This window comes from Stegostoma tigrinum, chromosome 17 (assembly GCF_030684315.1).
Source record: "Stegostoma tigrinum isolate sSteTig4 chromosome 17, sSteTig4.hap1, whole genome shotgun sequence".
NCBI lineage: Eukaryota > Metazoa > Chordata > Chondrichthyes > Orectolobiformes > Stegostomatidae > Stegostoma > Stegostoma tigrinum.
The window spans coordinates 16,915,161-16,935,078 of record NC_081370.1 but is presented as its reverse complement, the minus strand read 5'-3'; the positions used below and the strand labels follow the sequence as shown (position 1 = coordinate 16,935,078).

Genomic DNA, 19,918 nt, shown 5'->3' with positions numbered 1-19,918 from the left:
GGAGGTGGAGCTGGGTGGGGGGGGGAGGGGAGGGAGGGGAAATGGAGGTGGAGCTGGGTGGGGAGGGGAGGGAGGGGAAATGGAGGTGGAGCTGGGTGGGGGGGGGAGGGGAGGGAGGGGAAATGGAGTTGGAGCTGGGTGGGGAGGGCAGGGAGGGGAAATGGAGCTGGGTGGGGAGGGGAGGGGAAATGGAGGTGGAGCTGGGTGGGGGGGGAGGGGAGGGAGGGGAAATGGAGGTGGAGCTGGGTGGGGGGGGAGGGGAGGGAGGGGAAATGGAGGTGGAGCTGGGTGGGGGGGGAGGGGAGGGAGGGGAAATGGAGGTGGAGCTGGGTGGGGGGGGAGGGGAGGGAGGGGAAATGGAGGTGGAGCTGGGTGGGGGAGGGGAGGGAGGGGAAATGGAGGTGGAGCTGGGTGGGGAGGGGAGGGAGGGGAAATGGAGGTGGAGCTGGGTGGGGGGGGGAGGGGAGGGAGGGGAAATGGAGGTGGAGCTGGGTGGGGAGGGGAGGGAGGGGAAATGGAGGTGGAGCTGGGTGGGGGGGGGAGGGGAGGGAGGGGAAATGGAGGTGGAGCTGGGTGGGGAGTGGAGGGAGGGGAAATGGAGGTGGAGCTGGGTGGGGGGGGGAGGGGAGGGGAAATGGAGGTGGAGCTGGGTGGGGAGGGGAGGGAGGGGAAATGGAGGTGGAGCTGGGTGGGGGGGGGAGGGGAGGGAGGGGAAATGGAGGTGGAGCTGGGTGGGGAGGGAGGGGAAATGGAGGTGGAGCTGGGTGGGGGTGGGAGGGGAGGGGAAATGGAGGTGGAGCTGGGTGGGGAGGGGAGGGGAAATGGAGGTGGAGCTGGGTGGGGAGGGGAGGGGAAATGGAGGTGGAGCTGGGTGGGGGGGGGGAGGGGAGGGTGGGGAAATGGAGGTGGAGCTGGGTGGGGGGGGGAGGGGTGGGAGGGGAAATGGAGGTGGAGCTTGGTCGGGGGGGGAGGGGAGGGAGGGGAAATGGAGGTGGAGCTGGGTGGGGAGGGGAGGGAGGGGAAATGGAGGTGGAGCTGGGTGGGGGGGGTTGGGGAGGGAGGGGAAATGGAGGTGGAGCTGGGTGGGGGGGGGAGGGGAGGGAGGGGAAATGGAGGTGGAGCTGGGTGGGGAGGGGAGGGAGGGGGAGGGAGGGAAAATGGAGGTGGAGCTGGGTGGGGGGGGGAGGGGAGGGGAAATGGAGGTGGAGCTGGGTGGGGAGGGGAGGGGAAATGGAGGTGGAGCTGGCTGGGGAGGGGAGGGGAAATGGAGGTGGAGCTGGGTGGGGGGGGGAGGGGAGGGAGGGGAAATGGAGGTGGAGCTGGGTGGGGAGGGGAGGGAGGGGAAATGGAGGTGGAGCTGGGTGGGGGGGGGAGGGGAGGGAGGGGAAATGGAGGTGGAGCTGGGTGGGGGGGGGAGGGGAGGGAGGGGAAATGGAGGTGGAGCTGGGTGGGCAGGGGAGGGAGGGGAAATGGAGGTGGAGCTGGGTGGGGGGGGGAGGGCAGGGGAAATGGAGGTGGAGCTGGGTGGGGAGGGGAGGGGAAATGGAGGTGGAGCTGGCTGGGGAGGGGAGGGGAAATGGAGGTGGAGCTGGGTGGGGGGGGGAGGGGAGGGAGGGGAAATGGAGGTGGAGCTGGGTGGGGGGGGGAGGGGAGGGGAAATGGAGGTGGAGCTGGGTGGGGGGGGGAGGGGAGGGGAAATGGAGGTGGAGCTGGGTGGGGAGGGGAGGGGAAATGGAGGTGGAGCTGGGTGGGGAGGGGAGGGGAAATGGAGGTGGAGCTGGGTGGGGAGGGGAGGGGAAATGGAGGTGGAGCTGGGTGGGGGGGGAGGGGAGGGAGGGGAAATGGAGGTGGAGCTGGGTGGGGGGGGAGGGGAGGGAGGGGAAATGGAGGTGGAGCTGGGTGGGGAGGGGAGGGAGGGGAAATGGAGGTGGAGCTGGGTGGGGGGGGGAGTGGAGGGGAAATGGAGGTGGAGCTGGGTGGGGAGGGGAGGGGAAATGGAGGTGGAGCTGGGTGGGGAGGGGAGGGGAAATGGAGGTGGAGCTGGCTGGGGAGGGGAGGGGAAATGGAGGTGGAGCTGGGTGGGGGGGGGAGGGGAGGGAGGGGAAATGGAGGTGGAGCTGGGTGGCGGGGGGAGGGGAGGGGAAATGGAGGTGGAGCTGGGTGGGGAGGGGAGGGGAAATGGAGGTGGAGCTGGGTGGGGAGGGGAGGGGAAATGGAGGTGGATCTGGGGGGGGGAGGGGAGGGAGGGGAAATGGAGGTGGAGCTGGGTGGGGGGGGAGGGGAGGGAGGGGAAATGGAGGTGGAGCTGGGTGGGGGGGGAGGGGAGGGAAGGGAAATGGAGGTGGAGCTGGGTCGAGGGGGGAGGGGAGGGAAGGGAAATGGAGGTGGAGCTGGGTGGGGGGGGAGGGGAGGGAGGGGAAATGGAGGTGGAGCTGGGTCGGGGGGGGAGGGGAGGGAAGGGAAATGGAGGTGGAGCTGGGTGGGGGGGGAGGGGAGGGAGGGGAAATGGAGGTGGAGCTGGGTGGGGAGGGAGGGGAAATGGAGGTGGAGCTGGGTGGGGGGGGAGGGGAGGGAGGGGAAATGGAGCTGGGTGGGGGGGGAGAGGGGAGGGAGGGGAAATGGAGCTGGGTGGGGCGGGGAGAGGGGAGGGAGGGGAAATGGAGCTGGGTTGGGGGGGGGGAGAGGGGAGGGAGGGGAAATGGAGCTGGGTGGGGGGGGGAGATGGAGCTGGGTGGCGGTGGGAGGTGGGGGGAGATGGAGCTGGGTGGCGGGGGGAGGTGGGAGGTGGGGGGAGATGGAGCTGGGTGGGGGGGGAGATGGGAGGGAGGGGAGATGGAGCTGGGTGGTGGGGGGAGATGGGAGGGAGGGGAGATGGAGCTGGGTCGGGGGGGGAGATGGGAGGGAGGGGAGATGGAGCTGGGTGGGGGGGGGGGAGATGGAGCTGGGTGGGGGGGGGAGATGGAGCTGGGTGGGGGGGGGAGATGGAGCTGGGTGGGGGGGGGAGATGGAGCTGGGTGGGGGGGTGGAGATGGAGCTGGGTGGTGGGGGAGATGGGAGGGAGGGGAGATGGAGCTGGGTTGGGGGGGGAGATGGGAGGGAGGGGAGATGGAGCTGGGTGGGGGGGGCAGATGGGAGGGAGGGGAGATGGAGCTGGGTGGGGGGGGGAGATGGAGCTGGGTGGGGGGGGCAGATGGGAGGGAGGGGAGATGGAGCTGGGTGGGGGGGGGGAGGGGAGGGAGGGGAAATGGAGCTGGGTGGGGGGGGAGAGGGGAGGGAGGGGAAATGGAGCTGGGTGGGGGGGGAGAGGGGAGGGAGGGGAAATGGAGCTGGGTGGGGCGGGGAGAGGGGAGGGAGGGGAAATGGAGCTGGGTGGGGCGGGGAGAGGGGAGGGAGGGGAAATGGAGCTGGGTTGGGGGGGGGAGAGGGGAGGGAGGGGAAATGGAGCTGGGTGGGGGGGGGAGAGGGGAGGGAGGGGAAATGGAGCTGGGTTGGCGGGGGAGAGGGGAGGGAGGGGAGATGGAGCTGGGTGGGGGGGGGAGATGGGAGGGAGGGGAGATGGAGCTGGGTGGGGGGGGGAGATGGGAGGGAGGGGAGATGGAGCTGGGTGGCGGTGGGAGGTGGGGGGAGATGGAGCTGGGTGGCGGGGGGAGGTGGGAGGTGGGGGGAGATGGAGCTGGGTGGGGGGGGAGATGGGAGGGAGGGGAGATGGAGCTGGGTGGTGGGGGGAGATGGGAGGGAGGGGAGATGGAGCTGGGTCGGGGGGGGAGATGGAGCTGGGTGGGGGGGTGGAGATGGAGCTGGGTGGTGGGGGAGATGGGAGGGAGGGGAGATGGAGCTGGGTTGGGGGGGGAGATGGGAGGGAGGGGAGATGGAGCTGGGTGGGGGGGGGGAGATGGAGCTGGGTGGGGGGGGGGGAGATGGAGCTGGGTGGGGGGGGGGAGATGGAGCTGGGGGGGGGGGAGATGGAGCTGGGTGGGGGGGGGGAGATGGAGCTGGGTGGGGGGGGGAGATGGGAGGGAGGGGAGATGGAGCTGGGTGGGGGGGGAGATGGAGCTGGGTAGGGGGGGAGATGGGAGGGAGGGGAGATGGAGCTGGGTGGGGGGGAGAGATGGAGCTGGGTGGGGGGGGGAGATGGGAGGGAGGGGAGATGGAGCTGGGTGGGGGGGGAGATGGAGCTGGGTGGGGGGGGGAGATGGGAGGGAGGGGAGATGGAGCTGGGTGGGGGGGGAGATGGAGCTGGGTGGGGGGGGGAGATGGGAGGGAGGGGAGATGGAGCTGGGTGGGGGGGGGAGATGGGAGGGAGGGGAGATGGAGCTGGGTGGGGGGGGAGATGGAGCTGGGTGGGGGGGGGAGATGGGAGGGAGGGGAGATGGAGCTGGGTGGGGGGGGGAGATGGAGCTGGGTGGGGGGGGGAGATGGAGCTGGGTGGGGGGGGGAGATGGAGCTGGGTGGGGGGGGGAGATGGGAGGGAGGGGAGAAGGAGCTGGGTGGGGGGGGGAGATGGAGCTGGGTGGGGGGGGAGATGGGAGGGAGGGGAGATGGAGCTGGGTGGGGGGGGGAGATGGGAGGGAGGGGAGATGGAGCTGGGTGGGGGGTGGAGATGGAGCTGGGTGGGGGGGGTAGATGGGAGGGAGGGGAGATGGAGCTGGGTGGGGGGGGGAGATGGAGCTGGGTGGGGGGGGGAGATGGGAGGGAGGGGAGATGGAGCTGGGTGGGGGGGGGAGATGGAGCTGGGTGGGGGGGGGAGATGGGAGGGAGGGGAGATGGAGCTGGGTGGGGGGGGGGAGATGGGAGGGAGGGGAGATGGAGCTGGGTGGGGGGGGGAGATGGAGCTGGGTGGGGGGGGAGATGGGAGGGAGGGGAGATGGGAGGGAGGGGAGAAGGAGCTGGGTGGGGGTGGAGATGGGAGGGAGGGGAGAAGGAGCAGGGTGGGGGGGGAGATGGGAGGGAGGGTCGATGGAGCTGGGTGGCGGGGGGAGATGGGAGGGAGGGGCGATGGAGCTGGGTGGCGGGGGGAGATGGGAGGGAGGGGCGATGGAGCTGGGTGGAGGGGGGAGATGGGAGGGAGGGGCGATGGAGCTGGGTGGAGGGGGGAGATGGGAGGGAGGGGCGATGGAGCTGGGTGGAGGGGGGAGATGGGAGGGACGGGAGATGGAGCTGGGTGGAGGGGGGAGATGGGAGGGACGGGAGATGGAGCTGGGTGGAGGGGGGAGATGGGAGGGACGGGAGATGGAGCTGGGTGGAGGGGGGAGATGGGAGGGACGGGAGATGGAGCTGGGTGGAGGGGGGAGATGGGAGGGACGGGAGATGGAGCTGGGTGGAGGGGGGAGATGGGAGGGACGGGACATGGAGCTGGGTGGAGGGGGGAGATGGGAGGGAGGGGAGATGGAGCTGGGTGGAGGGGGGAGATGGAGCTGGGTGGGGGGGGGGGGAGATGGGAGGGAGGGGAGATGGAGCTGGGTGGGGGGGGGAGCTGGGTGGGGGGGGGAGATGGAGCTGGGTGGGGGGGGGAGCTGGGTGGGGGGGGGAGCTGGGTGGGGGGGGGAGATGGAGCTGGGTGGGGGGGGGAGCTGGGTGGGGGGGGAGATTGAGCTGGGTGGGGGGGGGGAGCTGGGTGGGGGGGGGAGCTTGAGCTGGGTGGGGGGGGGAGCTGGGTGGGGGGGGGGAGCTTGAGCTGGGTGGGGGGGGAGCTGGGTGGGGGGGGGAGATTGAGCTGGGTGGGGGGGGAGCTGGGTGGGGGGGGGAGATGGGAGGGGAGGGGTGATGGAGCTGGGTGGGGGGGGGAGATGGGAGGGGAGGGGAGATGGAGCTGGGTGGGGGGGGGAGATGGGAGGGGGGGGAGATGGAGCTGGGTGGGGGGGGGAGATGGGAGGGGGGGGGAGATGGAGCTGGGTGGGGGGGGGAGATGGGAGGGGGGGGGAGATGGAGCTGGGTGGGGGGGGAGATGGGAGGGAGGGGAGATGGAGCTGGGTGGGGGGGGAGATGGGAGGGAGGGGAGATGGAGCTGGGTGGGGGGGGGAGATGGGAGGGAGGGGAGATGGAGCTGGGTGGGGGGGGGAGATGGGAGGGAGGGGAGATGGGAGGGAGGGGAGATGGAGCTGGGTGGGGGGGGAGATGGGAGGGAGGGGAGATGGAGCTGGGTCGGGGGGGGAGATGGGAGGGAGGGGAGATGGAGCTGGGTGTCGGGGGGAGATGGAGCTGGGTGTGGGGGGGAGCTGGGTGGGGGCGGAGATGGAGCTGGGTCGGGGGGGGAGATGGGAGGGAGGGGAGATGGAGCTGGGTGTCGGGGGGAGATGGAGCTGGGTGTGGGGGGGAGCTGGGTGGGGGGGGAGATGGAGCTGGGTCGGGGGGGGGAGATGGGAGGGAGGGGAGATGGAGCTGGGTGGGGGGGGGAGATGGGAGGGAGGGGAGATGGAGCTGGGTGGGGGCGGGGAAATGGGAGGGAGGGGAGATGGAGCTGGGTGGGGGCGGGGAAATGGGAGGGAGGGGAGATGGAGCTGGGTGGGGGGTGGGAAATGGGAGGGAGGGGAGATGGAGCTGGGTGGGGGGGGAAATGGGAGGGAGGGGAGATGGAGCTGGGTGGGGGGGGGGAAATGGGAGGGGAGATGGAGCTGGGTGGGGGGGGGGAAATGGGAGGGAGGGGTGATGGAGCTGGGTGGGGGGGGGAAATGGGAGGGAGGGGAGATGGAGCTGGGTGGGGGGGGGAAATGGGAGGGAGGGGAGATGGAGCTGGGTGGGGGGGGGAAATGGAGCTGGGTGGGGGGGGAATGGAGCTGGGTGGTGGGGGGGAATGGAAGGGAGGGGAAATGGAGCTGGGTGGGGGGGGGAATGGAGCTGGGTGGGGGGGGAATGGAGCTGGGTGGTGGGGGGGAATGGAAGGGAGGGGAAATGGAGCTGGGTGGGGGGGGGGAATGGAGCTGGGTGGGGGGGGAATGGAGCTGGGTTCGGGGGGGGAGCTCGGTGGTGGGGGGAGAGGGGACTGAGGGGAAGGAAATGGAGCTGGGTTGGGGGGGGAACTGGGTCGGGGGTGGAAATGGAGCTGGGTGGGGGGGGTGAATGGAAGGGAGGGGAAATGGAGCTGGGTGGGGGGGGGAGCTCGGTGTGGGGGGGAGAGGGGACTGAGGGGAAGGTAATGGAGCTGGGTTGGGGGGGAAACTGGGTCGGGCGGGGAAATGGTGCTGGGTCGTGGGGGGAGAGGGGAGGGAGGGGAAGGAAATGGAGCTGGGTGGTGGGGGGGGAAATGGAGCTGCGTGGGAGGGGAGGGGGCGAGTGTGGTGGGGAGGGAGGGGGCGAGTGTGGTGGGGAGGGAGGGGAAATGGAGCTGTGTGGGAGGTGGTGGAGGGAGGGGGCGAGGGTGGAGGGGGAGGGGGCAGAGGTTGGGGAGCGGAGAGGGTGGGGGAGAGGTGTGGGGGCGGCGGGGGAGCGGAGGGTGTGGTGGGGAGGAGGGGGTGCGCAGAGGGGCGGGGGAGGGGGGAGAGGGTGGGGGGAGAGGGGGCGAGGGTGGAGGGGGGAGAGGAGGCGGGGGCCGGGGAGCGGAGGGGGAGGAGGGGGGTGCGCAGAGGGGCGGGGGGAGCGGGAGCGTGGCGGCGGTGAAGGTGGCGCCGGTGCGGGGAGGGGAGAGGCCGAGCGGGGCGGAGGGGCCGCGGTGTCGGGGGAGGCGGCGTGGGGCGCAGGGGCCGGGGGCAGGGTTGGGGAGGAGGGGGCTGGAGGATGGTTGGGGAGGAGGAGGCAGGTGGTGGGGGCCGGAGGACAGTGGAGGAGGAGGGGTTTGCAGGGGGAGGGGCCTGCAGTGGGATGGGGAGGAGGGTGGTGGGGCTGGAGTGGAGTGGGAGGAGGGGGCGGGGGAGAGATGGGGCAGGGCTGCAGTGGAGAGATGGAGCGGGTTGGGGGGTTGCGGGGGAGAGATGGAGCCCGGGGCTGGGGTGGTGCGGTGGGAGGGGGAGTGGGCAAGGGGAGGGAGGGAGGGAGGGTGGAGTTGCCGGGGAAGGAGGCAAGCGATGGCAGAGGGAGGGAGGGAGGGTCAAGGTGCCCGAGGAGGGGGATGGGGGCAAAGGGAGGGTGGGTGAATGTGCCTGGCGAGGGTAGGGAGGGGGAGGGGGCGAGGGGAGGGAGTGGGAGGAGGTTCGGGGGCCAGAAGGGCAGGGGCACACAGGGTGCCTGGGGACGGAGCGTGAGGAGGATGTCGGAGGTGGGGGCAAGGTGGCGGAGGGAGAGGGGCATGGGGTGGGAGGTAGGTCGCGTTGGGAAGGGGAGGGAGGGAGCTGGTCAAAGGGCTAGAGGCGGGTGGGGTGGGGTGGTTTGATGGGATGGGCGGAGCGGAGGGGGAGTAAGGGTCGGTGGGGTGAGGAGGAGGAGGAGGGAGTAAGGGGCATGGATGGGGTGGAGGCAGTGTAACTCTAAGGAAACAACTTTGGATTAAACTTTTTATTCAATAGTATAAATACAGGGATCTGACAGTGAGGGAGATCCTGAATGTTACCTCTACCTACAAAGATCTTAAGCCTGCATTGGATGCATTTGGTGAGTGATATGTAAATTTATACAAATAAACAGTTCATACTTTTAATGAAAGCGAAAGAACTGTGGAATCTTAAATCAGGAACAAAAACCAAGTCCCCGGAAAAGCTCAGCCGCAGCATCTGTGAAGGATAAAAGAGTTAATGTTTCAGGTCTGGTGATCCTTCCTCACTGAGGTCATGGTTAATCTTCCGTCTGTTCCACAGACAGTAATCCGCGTGTGCACGGAAAAAACCATGTTTGGTAATATTATGTTCTTAAAATCTCTGTTTGTGTGGGGCAGATGAAGGCTACTGTCCTGGATCAGCAGCAAAAATCTTGTACTTGGATGCCAACCACTGTTTTGCACTGATGCCCCATTATCAAATAGCTAGTATGGGCTGACACATAAGCAAACTACCAGGAGGCAGCTAGTCCTGTAGAATTGTAGACCGAACAAGGTGTCAGCACCTTGCACCTTTAAGTGATGAAATGTGGAAATCAATAAAAGTTGATCACTACATAAAGTGGCAATGTTTTCTTCACTAACCTAGTCAGATGCTGTTATAAATTTGCTGCATTTTCAGGTGTACTGATTTCAAAGCCTTGGTTCATGATTAATCCTCCATCTGTTCCATAGGCACCATGGCAACAAGGGTGTATTGATAACTACATCAAGAATAGAAAGCTGGTGTTTGTATTGGTGACTGCAAAACTGCTAAGTGGCAGTAAAAATCACAAATGTCTTGTAATTTGCCATCTTTACCCAGTCAGGACTGTAAACAACTGTAGTCTGATTCTTAACTGCCCTTTGAAAAGACCCTGCAAGCCTTTGTATAAAAGATAATTAAGGACAAATGATAAATACTGGCCTTGTCACTGATACCCATATTCCATAAACAAGCATTACGTACCAGACCAGAGAGGTGCCAATTACTGAAAGCCCCTCCTGAATTAATCCTGCTTAAATCTAAACATTTCAGCACGAATTCAGGAGGGGCTTTCAGTAATTGGCACCTCTCTGGTCTGGTACGTAATGCTTGTTTATGGAATACGGGTATCAGTGACAAGGCCAGTATTTATCATTCGTCCTTAATTATCTTTTATACAGATTTAAGCAGCTGACCAAGGTAGACTGATCACATGCATGCTGCGTCCAGAGCTTTTGAGATTTGTTCTGCTTCCATTGCAGTTTCCTTTACTGGTCAGAGTAACATGGACCAAAGGGAAAATTCATGTTTCTGGGCATCAATCTAATTAAATCTGCATACAAACATGAATGAGGGGAAGAAGTAAACCGTTCAGACTTGCTACATCATTCAGTAAGATCGTAGCTGATAACCTCAAATCTGCATTCCCTGATTACCCCAATAAACTTTTACCCCCTAGTTTGACAAGAATCTCTCTACTTCTGCTTTAAAAAGGACTCAACTTCAAGGACTCTACTTCCAACCTTTTAGGAAAGGAGCTCAAAAGACTAATGATCTTTGGAGAAAGTATTCACCTAATCTACATTTTAAATTGGCAATGCTTGATTTTTAAACAGTGACTCCAGCTTTTAGATTCTAACATATGAAGAAACATCCTCTCAACAGCTACCCTTTCAAAACCCCTCAGGACCTTGCATGTTTAAATAAGTCACTCTACTTTCTAAATTTCTGATGCAAACGTAGCCTGTCCAACCTTTTCTCATAAGACAACTCCCTCCTCAAGGTGTTAGCCTAGTAAATATTCTCTGAACTGCCTCCAATGTATTTGCATGCTTCCTCAAATAAGGTGACCAGAAACTCTGTACAGCACTCCAGGTGCAGTCTCACCAGTAACCTGTATAATTTCTTTAATAATTGCTTCTAACATTTTCCCTATATTGGCCTGTAATCTTCCTCCCTTTTTGAACATAGGTGTTGCATTTGCTAACCATCTGGCCTTTCTGAAAAACTCTTATTAGTTCTTCCTTCATGTTCCACTTAGTGTGTGACTACTGTTAAGGAGCCTGTACATCATTCCTACAAATGACTGCTTGCCTTTATCATTTCTCATTTTTATCCAAACTGCTTTCATATTTGGTTTCCTGAACTTGTCATTCCCCATCTTTATTGCTTAATATTATTATTAGTTAATAGAGCCACTCCTACAACATTTCTCCCCTTTCTTAAGTATCCTGTGCCCTACAAAATTCAGTCCTCAATCTATATTACCCTTCAGCCATGCCTCTGTAGTTGCTACCAGGTTGTGCTTATTCATTTCTACTTGCACTCTCAGTTCATCTGTTTCATTTCGAATGCTTGAATTTGTCATTTTACTGTTATAAATTCTAGTCTTGTGTATTGGTTGATTCTTGGATTTGACCTCTATCCCTTCCTGACACAGTACGTTTATCATTTTCTGCATAAATATTTCTTTTTGGCCTTGACTTTACTCTTTGATTTATAATATCTTTTTGAAGTCAATCCCTTGCCCTCACTATTTAATGTTAAATCCTGTCTACTTTGCTAGTTATGCACTACACAAGGATGTCAGCCTGCAGTTCAGGTGGAGATCATCCTAATATTCAGATCTCACTTTCCCCACACTGGTGCCAGTTTCCAAGGAACCAGAATCCACTTCTCCCATACCAGTCTGAGCCATGAATTCCTATCTCTAATCTGATTTTCCTGAGCCAATTGCACATGGCTCAGCTTCTAATGCAAACCTCAATTAAGTGCTAAGCTCCTCAAACTGACTGTGCAGAACCACCTCCATGGGCCTGCATATGTTGTTGCTAACTGCATAGACTACAATGATTAGATCCTCCCGCTCCCATTGCAGCTCTAGCAGATGTTCCAAGTCTCTGCAGAGTAGCATCTGGAAATGTGCTCTTTGCTGAAGAGAACAATGTCAATCACCCTCACTGCATCTGCCTGTTTTCCCCTGTTTCATAGTGCTTTGGCCAGTTAACTGATCCATCTTGCAGCTCTCCTCTTATCCTGAAAGCTGAAAGAAACTCAGACCTTCTGGACGATTGCAAATGCTGAGGCTGCTGTTCTCCTGCCTTCTGGCTCAGAGCTCTGAACGTTCGGGTGCGTTTTCAGCTATTAGTTTTTGACCTTCACCTGGGCTTGTCAGAGACGCTCAATCACTTTGCAGGCTATCAGTGAGAAATGGAGTTATGGTACTTGTAGGTATCTCATTCCTCTTCTAAAATTACCATTTGATGTTAGTGAACCTATTGAACGTGGGTGACTGTTTGTTTGACTAGTTGTTGAGGTTACTTTGTGCCAACAGAGTAAGAAAATTTTCAGCTCTCTTACATAACCACTACCTCCTTACCAGTTACATTTCCACACTAGTCTAAGTGTGCTGAACCATTTGCAGAGTTTTCATTGCATCCTATGATGATATACCAAGATGCTGCACTAGGTGATGTGTTTAACCTACAAGGTGTTAGCGAAGCTCAACTCTTTCATAGATGTTCGTGGTTTTTCATTGGTCTTTCTCAACATGCCTAACCTGCAAATTTGTTTTCCTGATCTGATTTCAGTGTTTAACAATGGTTCATCTCAGGAGCTGATGAGTCTCACTGGGACTATCCCAGTCAGCTACAGAGGTAAGGACTGAAAGGTTGCAAAGAAAGTGCCAAAATGGGTGTAAGGAGGAGTTTGTAGGATCTTGCATTATGAGTCCTTATTGAAGAGATTGGTAGGATTGGCAGTGCAAAAAGTCTGCAAGGGTGGTGCATGTAAAATAAAAGAGGCAAACTTTGTCTAAGAGGTATTCTTAAGGGATGCTTTCGGAATGTCTGAAAAAAATGCAGCCAGAAGGCTAAGAGATTGGCTAACTGCAGCATGTCTAACAATTTAAATTAAAGTTCCTTTCAAAATATAATTTGACAGCACCAAGAAACCTTTAGGCTGTAACTTTATTACTGAATGGGAAAGATGCATGCATCCTGAAGGTGTGGTTTGGAGGTAAATGAAGGAGATAACTAAGGTCAGGATCTCGGTTTTCATTTACCGTGGGGTTTGTGTCACTGTTCTGACCCAGCAGAATGCCAGTTCTTGAAATTGGTAAGAAATTTGATTTAATTAAAGATAACAACGTGTAGAGCTCGATGAACAGAGCAGGCCAGGTAGCATCAGAGGACCAGGAAAGCTGACATTTCTGGTTGATACCCTTCTTCAGAAATGGGGGAGGGGAAGGGGGATTCTAAAATAAATAAGGAGGGGGAAGGTGGATAGAGGAGAAGATATGTGGAGAGGAGACAGCCTGGTCAAAGAGGCGGCATGGACCCAGTAAAGGTGAGCGTAGGGAGTCAGTCCAGGGAGGATGGACAGGTCAAGGGGGTGGGATGAGGCTGGTAGGTAGGAGAGGGGCTTGAGGTGGGAGGAAGGGCAGGTTAGGGAGGCAGGGACAAGCTGGGCTGGTTTTCGCGAACCATTTCAACTCCCCCCTCCTGCTCCTCAGATGACATGTCCTGCAGTGCCACAACGATGCCACCCGAAGGTTGCAGGAACAACACCTCATATTTCACTTGGGAACCCTGTATCAATGTGGACTTCACAAGCTTCAAAATCTCCCCTCCCCCAACCACATCCCAAAACCAGCCCAGTTTGTCTCTGCTTGCCTCACCTGCCCTCTCCTCCCACCTGCCCTCTCCTCCCATCTCAAGCCCCACTCCCATCTCCTACCTAACAGCCTCATACCGCCTCCTTTACCTATCTGTCCTCACTGGACTGTTCTACACCCCACTAACTCCACACCTACGCTCACCTTTACTGGCTCCACCCCCACCTCTTTGACCTGTCTGTCTCCTCTCCACTTATCTCCTCTTTTATCCATCTTCTGTCCACCTTCCCCTTCTCTCTCTCTTTATTTCAGAATCCCCTTCCCCTCCACCATTTGTGAAGAAGAGTCTCGACCTGAAACATCAGTTTTCCTGCTCCTCTGATGCTGTCTGGCCTGCTGTGTTCATCCACCTCTACACCTTGTTATCTCAAATTCTCCAGCATCTGTGGTTCCTACAATCGCTGACTTAATTTAATTGGTTTCTACTACAAAATGTCAGAGTATTTGAACTGATTGTTGGCTCTCCGCAAATTTGTTTGTTAAATTATTTCAGAACTGTGCTTTTGTTTCAATCTTTTTGCAGGCAATATGTACAACATCCCTGTGTGCCTCTGGTTACTGGACAGTTATCCTTACAACCCTCCTATCTGCTTTGTAAAACCCACTAGTACTATGATGATTAAAACAGGAAAGCACGTTGATGCTAATGGGAAGATCTATCTCCCATACCTGCATGAATGGAAGCATGTAAGTATTGTCCTGTTTTAGACACGACAGTGTTATGTTCTTTCTTGTTGCGTGCATACTTGGGAAGAGATGCATTCGGCAGCCAGTAGCCATATTCCTATATTCTTTGAGGTGGTGTGAGTATGTTGGTTAGTGGCAGGCTGGGCTCTGTCAGGAATGGGGTGCTGGGTACAGGTTGGGTAGGTTTCCCATATGGAGTAAGAAAGCAGATGCCAAGACCTCCTGACCCATTTATGACTCACTAAATCATGCCTCTAAACTGTTTTAGCTCTGCCATAGTCCAACTACATTTCAATGGATCCAAAGCATATGGAGGCCCCCTAAAGATGCTCAGGCTCTGAAGCTCAGCTTGTCAGTCTCCGAGATTAAGATAGTTTACAGAGCAGAAGTGGCTGGCCCTTACTTCTGGAAATAGAGGAACCCAGCCTGATGATTTGGCTGAAGCAGAACTGCATTTCAGCTGAGAGCGCCTGGCTCTGAGGATCAAGGAGAACACATCTCAGAAATGTTGCCTGATTCTCAATCGAGGAGCCAGTTAGCATTTTATTGGCAATCCCATAACATGTTTAAGGGCCAGTGTGGAAGCTATGCCTGTTCCAACCAGGGTTACCATAGTTTTTGTACTTGGTTTAAATGTATGGTTCTAATCTCCATGCTACAGAATGATACCTTGAATATTGTAGTATCCATTCCCAAATAACATCAGTTAACTTCTACTCTGTAGTGACTAATCATTTATGCTTTTATTCATTGTTTAAAAGCCACAAGACATTGATCATGATTACTTTCAACTCCTTTGAGTTGATAATTGTATTCCATTTTTCTTATGTATGTTCTGCATTGTTGATGAGCAGTTCTTATTTTTAGCACTCCTTTCACGTGTCACAATTCTATAAATGACCTAAATCCAGGGTGAAATTCTCTGTTCCTTTTACTAGAGAGTTGTGAACAGAGCCCAATGCATCACTCAAGCCAGCCAACCTTCCACCCATTGACTCCATCTATACTGCCTTTCCAAGGCAGCCATCATAATTAAAGACTCCTCCCACTCTGGTTATAATCTCTTACAGCCTCCTCAGCTAGGCAGAGGATATAAAAGCTTAGACATGCTTACCAACAGATTCAAGAACAGTTTCTTCCCTGCTATTAGACTTGTGAATGGACCTTTCAAATTTTAAATTTAGTGTTGATCTTGCTCTTTGTGCACCTTCTCTGCAGCCGGAACATTGCATTCCTCACTCTGTTCTATTACCCTTCTGCAGTTTGTATGGTATTGTCTGCCTGTACTGCACACAAAACAAAACCTTTCACTGTATCTAGTTACCTGTGACAGTAATAAATCAATTGATGTGGAAATACAGCTCACGCTATGCACCATTGTGGAAATGTGAAATATTTAAATGAAAACTTTTAATGTAACTCTTTCTGTGCACTTTCTTTTTGTAGCCACATTCTGACCTGTATGGGCTGATTCAGGTGATGATAGTCATGTTTGGGGAGGAGCCTCCAGTCTTTTCAAGACCAGCTGCAACTCCACAGTATCCACAATACCAAGCCACAGGACCTCCAACCAGTAAGTTGTTTTCTGAGAAAACTGTGATTAAACCCAGGAAATTTAAGTATTCATGCCTTCAACTCTATAAAAGTTAAGAATGTCTCTTGATAGCTTCACCTCATTTGTTTAATTCTACCGCCCCCATCAATTTGTTGTGAATTCAGTTATCTCTTAAAACCCTGCCAAAATCTTGCCTAGACAGTAATAATTGGACTATCTGACAGCAGAGACATTAGCAACTAAATGTAATTCATCTTTAGCTAGTTCTTCAACATGCCTTTTGCAATAGAGTCAGCAGGAATCATTAACAGGAGAAACCTTGGTCGATTGTTTTCCCTCTGTCTGAACATTGAAAGCAATAATGACTCAGTACTACATCAACAAGAGCAACAGCCTGAAAAGTGCCTTTAAACTTATAAAGTATTCCCCCAAGGCACTTTACAGGAAGCAGGTATTAAGATGGATGACACAAATCTCAAAAGAGGTGACCTTGAAAGAATATCCTAAATGAGGAGAGAGAGTAGCTTAGGGAGAAAATTTCAGAACTTGGACGCTAGGCAGTTGAAATTATTGCCATTAATGGCAGCATAATTAAAATCAGGATCTCAAGAGGTGAGAATTAAAGCAGTGCAGAAGTCTTGGGTAGTTGTGGGATTGGAGGATATTACAGACATCAGAAGGGTACAAGATCATAGAGGGATCTGAAAATAGGATGAAAATTTTTAGGTCAAGGCGGGTACTTAACCAGGAGTCAGGATAGGTCAGTGAGCAAAGGGGTAATGGGTGTATAGGATTTGGTGCAAGTAAGGAGATAAGCAAGAGTTTTGAATGATTTCGAATTTGTAGAGAGTAGAATGTGGAATCTGGCTAGGCGTACATTACAATACTGCTGTCCCTCATTTAGTCGCACTAATGTGTTCTTAAAAAGTGCATCCTGTGTGAAAATATTCCAGAAGAAAATCACTTTCCCATGAGAAACATGAAATGCAGATGGGTTATGCTTCTGACTTTTAATTCTCCCAACCCCTTGCCTTGAACAAACTAGCCCCAATGCTCTTAACACCTACTGACTGTCAACTTTTACCTATAAGTTGCTTCCCGTCTTTATATCGCCAACTCCTCTGACTCTCGACTTGCTTCCCCAACTTTGTTGACTCACTATTGTTCCCAACTCGCTTGTCTTCCAACTCTCTGCTTCCCTTTCAGGCCCTCCCTACTCATCAAGTCTCCTGCTCACCACCTCCTGCTCTGGCTCTTTATTTGCTGTGAGAGGTAGTGAGTAAAAGTGAATGAGAGGAGCTGAGAGTGGGAAGATTGCCATGCAGGATGGTGAAGAAAGGAAAAAGCAGTGTGTTTTCAAAACATATCTAAACTTATGTGATTGCACAAAAAGTGAAAATGGCACCATCACTTTTGGGAAGCATGCCCAATTTACTAACAATGCCAAAATCAAAAGGTCCTATTGCATGCTTTTAACCATGAGCACTTGTAAGTGAAGTCTCAATGTATGAATGAGGGTTTTGTCAGCAGAAATCAAGCAGTGTGCTAGATTTGGAAATAATCGTTCCTTGTAAGGGGAAGGACGTGTGATTGGAAGTCATCTGTGACAAAGTTGCAAACTGCCTGGTTCAGGCCCACAGGCAGTTATCAGGGAGAGGGACAGGTTGGGATTATTTATGGGATAGAGTTTGTAACTAGATTCAGGGACAACATCTTTGGTCTTCCCAATATTTAATTAGAGCAAATTTCTACTCATCCAGTATGATCATTTAACAACTGTGTAGGAATCCAGAGAGGGAGAACAATGCTGAAGACACCCATCTATATATCAAAACTGTTTCCAAATAATGTTGCTGAGGGGCAACATGTAAATCAGATATAGAAGGGATCCAAGATATTTCTTCAGAGTGCACAAACGTTAATGGTGCAGAAATATGAAGGAAAGCCATTCCATGTGATACTTTGGTTAGAGTTAGGATCAATCCTGGTTCAACAGACACTGTGGGATGGCATGCCAGGAGCAGCACCAGGCATACCTAAAAATGGGTCAGCTGGTGAAGCTACCAAACAGGACTACTTCCATAGAACAACAAGTGATAGAGCCAAGCGAATCCATAACTGAACAACCAGATCTAAGGTCTGCAGTCCTGCCACCTCCAGTTGTGAATAATGGTGGGCAATTAAACAGCTCACTTGATAAGGCAGCTCCACAGAAATTCCCATCTATGATGGAAGGGCCAAACACATCAGTGCAAAAGATGAGGCTGATGCATTCACGGCAATCTTCAGTCAGAAGTGCCCAGTGGATAATCCGTCTCTGCCTCCTCCAATGGTCCCCAGCATCACGGATGGTAATCTTCAGCAAATTCAATTCACTCCATGTGATATCAAGAAATGGTTAGAGGCACTGGATAATGCAAAGGTTGTGGGCGATAACAGTAGTACTGATAGTTAATGCTCCGGACATGCAGCTTTACAGCCAAGCTGTTCCTGTACAGGTACAACACTGGCATCTACTCAACAATGTGGAAAATTGCCCAGTTATGTCCTGTACATAAAAAGCAGGGCAAATCCAACCCAATCAATTACCATTCCGTCAGTCTACTCTCCATCAATAAAGTCATCAGCAGTGTTATCAAGCAGCACATGGTCAGCAGTAACCTGCTCACTGATGCCCAGTTTGGGTTCCACCAGTCACTCAGCCTTGTTTTAAAAATGGGCAAAAGAGCTGAATTCCAGAGGTAAAGTTACAATCCTTGGCATCAAGGCTGCATTAAGTAGAATGTGGCACCAAAGAGCCTAAGCTGGAATCAGTGGGATGGGGGCAAACTCTTTTTGTTAGTTGAAGTTAAATATGGCATATTGGAAGATGGTTGTGATTGGAAGTCAGTCATCTCAGCACCAGGACATCTCTGGGGGAGTTCCTGCGGCACAAGCATCTTCAGCTGCTTTATCGATGATCTCTCCATCATAATGTCAGAAGTGAGAATGTGCAATCAATAACAAACAATGTTCAGCACCATTTGCAAATACTGAAGTAGTCCATTTCCAAATGCAACAAAGTCTGGACAATATCCAGACTTGAGCTGACAAGAGGCTAGTAATATTTGTGCCCCCCAAATGCCAGGCACTGACCATCTCCAATAAGAGACAATTTAACCACCACCATCTTCTCAAAGCCAAGTAGCATGAGCAGTAAATGCTGGCCAACCAGCGACACCCATTGCTCACAAGTGAATTTAAAAACAATAGAACCAGGTGAGTACAGCCCCCACTCAGCTGATTGATTAACTGACTCTGGAGAGGTAGTGGAAATCGATAATTTGGTCAACTACGTTAAAAGCTGCAAACCAGTCAGGATGGCTGAGGGATAGTTTGCCTTTGTCATAATTACACAAATGGCATTCATGGCTTTGATAAGAATGGGTTTAGTGTAGGGCAGAAACCTGATTGAAGGGACTTAAACATGGTTTTATCCGACTTTATAGATATATTAAACCTAGCTCTCTCTCTTTTACTATCTCTATTTGAATGTCTCAGATTGCATGTATTGCCCTTTGAGCGTTTCAGTTTTATTACAAGTCTGTCATCTGATAAATGTGGCCAAGAATTCATGGTGTACCTTTTTATTATCAACTGACTGCATGGAGGCATTTCAGTGAAGTGTCGTGTCTGAATTAAAAGTAGAATTTCCTAGTATGTTCTTCAATATCCCATTTACATTGACTCTGCAAAATTTTCTGCTATGTACAGATAATCGTTGTGAAATTGCTAGTGATTATACCTTTACTTCTACGCAACTTTATGCTATGTTTCCTGTTGGTATGTTATGTTTGGACTTCTGTCATGTGTACGTTCTGAAAATATTTAAAAATCTGTTTGTGTTCTGGCCAGCGTAAGAAATAAGTGCCTCAATCTTGCTGTGTTATGACCCCATATGATGGTAATACTGGACTTTTGCCTCAGTGCTCAATCTATTTTTTCTGCATCTGTGTTGCCATGTTGCCACCAGCCAGCAGCACATTACTGCCGTAAAGCAGAGACCAAGAGGTGTAATTTATGGGTTTCTAGGGGTAAGAGAAGAGAAAGGAAAATCCTGTGTCTAAGCTCGAGTCAGCTCCCATCATGTCAGTTAGCTCTCAAATTGATCTAAACTTTATAGGTCAGGAGTGTAATTCTCACTAATTTGCTCATCACCTCAAAGAATTTCCAACAGATTTGTCACATATGACCGCCCCTTCATGAAGCTGTGCTGAGTCAGCAATTTAAACCCCACCCTTCCAAATACTCTGCAATGTCATCTTAATAATAGACTCTGAAATCTCACCCATGACCTAAATTTCATGACCTGTCTTCTGCCTCCCTTCCCTCTTAAACAAGGGTGTTAGATTAGCTGTTTTCTAGTCTTCTAGCAGCCTCTTTGAATTCAGTAATTCCTAAAAGATCATCACTAATGCCTCTACAATCTCCTCAGCTATCTGTTTCAGGACTCTGGTGTGTAGTCCATCTGGTCTTTGTGATTTATCGATCTTTAGACCTCTCACCTTCCTCAACATCCTTACAGATGATCAGTAC

General features: G+C 54.2%; 1 protein-coding gene across 2 annotated transcripts in view; it reads left to right on the top strand.

Moving 5' to 3' along the window:
• Positions 1-19,918, top strand: part of tsg101a (tumor susceptibility 101a) — a 62,436-nt gene that overhangs the window by 17,617 nt on the left and 24,901 nt on the right. For both annotated transcript variants that reach the window (XM_059651991.1, XM_048545828.2), the window contains exons 2-5: positions 8,436-8,520; positions 12,017-12,082; positions 13,625-13,788; positions 15,235-15,361. In XM_059651991.1, coding sequence (XP_059507974.1) covers positions 8,436-8,520; positions 12,017-12,082; positions 13,625-13,788; positions 15,235-15,361 — 442 coding nt within the window. The remainder of the gene's footprint in view (positions 1-8,435; positions 8,521-12,016; positions 12,083-13,624; positions 13,789-15,234; positions 15,362-19,918) is intronic.